At 33.4% G+C, this 3234-nt stretch overlaps 1 protein-coding gene across 1 annotated transcript; it reads left to right on the top strand.

Moving 5' to 3' along the window:
• The first annotated feature begins 1233 nt into the window (after window positions 1-1233).
• On the top strand, window positions 1234-2921 carry LOC133675631 (transcription factor MYB54-like). The gene is made up of 3 exons (XM_062097061.1): window positions 1234-1728; window positions 1939-2361; window positions 2489-2921. Exons 1-3 carry the CDS (start codon window positions 1614-1616, stop codon window positions 2659-2661), a joined length of 711 nt encoding a protein of 236 aa, XP_061953045.1. The 5' UTR covers window positions 1234-1613; the 3' UTR covers window positions 2662-2921.
• Window positions 2922-3234: the final 313 nt, after the last annotated feature.

Genomic DNA, 3234 nt, shown 5'->3' with positions numbered 1-3234 from the left:
CATGTATAATTTTAACTCTTCAATAACATATTACTAATCTTTTTTTTTTCATCAACTATCCAGTAGCTCTTCCAAACTAATAGTTGGCTGATAATAATTAAAGAAATGATTTTAGTTGACTAATAGAATTTACCTATTGTTACCTCACTTAAAAAATAGGAACTACTATTTATTATATCATATTTGTTCCTACGTACAAGCTATAATTTTAAATGCTATTTTTTAATTTCTCCTTATTTTTAATTTATACATATTCACACATCAATTAACCATTGTACACGCATATTACCAAAAACAAAACCATTATTCATTCATATATAAAAAAAATAGAAAGAAGAAAAGAAAAGTTTTGCATATATTATGAAACATGGTGTATATAAATTTATATTATAAATATAATAGGAAAAAAAAACCTTTTTTCTCCTGAAATAAAACCACTATATATGCATTCATATATATTCTACGTACCAAATATAGAAATTAGGTAATTTGCAGGGCATATATATTAGAGACCGACCATCCCATTATAAGGTTAGGATGGATTTTATTTGAAATTAATTGATTAATATTACCATTCTAATAGTAGAAAGGAAAGACCAGAATATGTTTGATTCAAAAGAATATATAGTTAATTAATGATGGATGCCTTAGTCTAACTCTCCACATGCACCTTTCTCAAGTTTGTAAAGCTAAAATGTTAGTTAATTAGGTCTGAAAAGTGATCAAAACCCGAAACGCCCTAAATAAATAACATATTAACAAACATTATCAAAATCTAGCTATAACAAGATTACCAACCTCTTCTGTATATCCCAAAGTACATTGCATAATCAACTTTTAATTACTTATAATTAACCCAACTCCCTTTTTCTAGCTAGGTGGCTAGGGTTTTGAATGATTCAGTATTCCCATTAGGGTTAACTACATTTCTGTTTAGTGATAGGAGCATTGTATCTTCATAAAATTAACAAGCAGGTTTTTTTTTTTGTTTTCATTTAATTTACTAGCTAGATGTTCTATAGCTAGAAGTACTGTATATATATATATAATAATAAATTAGAGAATTAAAAAGAAAAGCTAGGTGGGTTATAAGTAGACGTTGTAGGTTAGAAACTTGGGAAGATGTTGAAAGCAGAACGAAATTCACCCCACCAAGCAACCTCACCACCCTCTCTCACACACAGAGAGAGATATGCGTATAGATGATTACTTATAAACGTTTGTTAGCCTAGATGTTGCATCAATCGCTGGTAGAGGTCTGCCCAAACCTTCCTACTCTCTAACGGATCGAAAACACTTCTCTTCTCCCTCTATATACCTCCTTATATTCTCCTTGGCATCGATCTCCTTCATCTCTCCAATCATCTTCTTTGCCCTGTATTTAAGTATTCTAGCTAAACAATTAACCATCTCTCTCTCTCTCTCCCTCTCTCCCTGTAGTTACATATATATGCTTTGCTAGCTCTTCTTTGCTTTAGCAAGAAGAAGGTACAAGAATTGAAGTAGTGCTATAGCTATAGCTAGGGTTCATATATTCAAGTACTATAGAAATATCGTGCTTTTGGTTCTTGGGATTGGATTCTTTGATTGTTCTATTTAGAAGATTAAAAAAAATGTGTACTAGAGGCCATTGGAGGCCTGCAGAAGATGAGAAGCTTAAGGAGTTGGTTGAGAAGTATGGTCCTCATAATTGGAACGCGATCGCCGAAAAGCTTCATGGAAGATCAGGTGAAAATTTAAACCTAAAGAGAAACTAATTTGTATCCTCACAAATATTTTCATTTCAATATTTTTTTTATGTTGTTATTTAGAAACAACTAGGGTTTGGTACTGTATGCAAAAGTTGAGATATACTTGCAACTAATGGAAATTAAAAGGGAAGCTAACTATGACTGTGACTAATAACTAACAAAACGAAGTTTGAACAAATTGAATCAGGGAAGAGTTGTAGGTTGAGATGGTTTAATCAGTTGGATCCAAGAATCAATAGAAGTCCTTTTACCGAAGAGGAAGAAGAAAGACTTCTTGCTTCTCACCGGATCCATGGGAATAGATGGGCAGTTATTGCAAGGCTTTTCCCAGGTCGCACCGATAATGCAGTGAAGAATCATTGGCATGTCATCATGGCAAGAAGATATAGAGAAAGGTCTAGGCTTCATGCAAAAAGAACTGCTCAAGCTTTGGTAAACGAGCAAAAATTCTCTTCAAAACAAGACATGCAGATAAATTGTGAGACGAGGAGCTTTTCTTCATTTGTCAAGAAATATTGTGAGAAATTCGGCCAATATCCTTTGATCACTCACAGCTACTTACCGGCCTTTTGGAAAGAGTTCTACAGTGACGATCCAAGTAATTGTGAAGGTAACTAGATCGAGCTAGCATCATGGTGATGTGCTATAAATATACAGTTCGGGTTCTAGTTTTACAATATTGATAATAATTTCTTAGCTCTTATTGCTCATGTTCCTTACATACATGGCAATTGCAGATCAAAATCGGCCCATTGAGTTCTACGATTTTCTCCAAGTAAACACGGACTCCAATAAAAGTGAAGTGATAGACAATGCAAGAAGAGAGGATGAAGAGGTAGATCAGCAGGAAGTCATATTGGAACATCAGAGCAAGGCTGGCGTTCCATTCATTGATTTTTTCTCAGCTTGAAGATCTTCATAGCACAGCTTGGTGGTGTGTCAAATGAGTGACCAACAAATGCACAGTAATCATACACCTAATTAGTTACTCAGTCTTGTATCCTACAACTGCATTGACTCAAGAAATATTTAAGGGGAGAAACATGTACGTACGTAGCATATGTAGGAAATATTTCATATACATAAGAAAGCTCTATGCATAGAGAGACGAGGTTTTATTGAAGTTGCTAATCTAAATTAAATGTCAAGATCATCTACCTTTGTTGTTTACCGTCCTAGCACATGTACGCAAAACCACACCATCATCTATAGAGTGCGAGTCCATACATATATACCATTTCAGAATATTAATGGTTTGCTGATTGCAAAAAATTAGCATACAATAATATATATATTGTTAATTAGTACTTCATCTTCTCTATCCGAAGCGATTTTAGTGTATATATTGTTGCTTTTTCGTGAACAAGGAAAAAAAAAAGTTGTGATCTAAGGAGTTCTGATCAGTTGAGTTCTGTATAAGGAATTCTGGCATGGCTTTTTCTTATCAGTACTTAGTTTACAAATACATGTAATTTCTATGATT

This window comes from Populus nigra, chromosome 16 (genome assembly GCF_951802175.1).
Source record: "Populus nigra chromosome 16, ddPopNigr1.1, whole genome shotgun sequence".
NCBI classification, from domain to species: domain Eukaryota; kingdom Viridiplantae; phylum Streptophyta; class Magnoliopsida; order Malpighiales; family Salicaceae; genus Populus; species Populus nigra.
This window is presented reverse-complemented; position numbering and strand designations above follow the sequence as displayed.

Excerpts from the sequence above, each read along its gene's own strand:
- LOC133675631 (XM_062097061.1), top strand. The coding sequence starts at position 1,614 with ATGTGTACTAGAGGCCATTGGAGGCCTGCAGAAGATGAGAAGCTTAAG. Across the intron at positions 1,729-1,938 it reads AAAGCTTCATGGAAGATCAG|GGAAGAGTTGTAGGTTGAGA; the intron begins GTGAAAATTTAA and ends AAATTGAATCAG. Across the intron at positions 2,362-2,488 it reads CGATCCAAGTAATTGTGAAG|ATCAAAATCGGCCCATTGAG; the intron begins GTAACTAGATCG and ends TGGCAATTGCAG.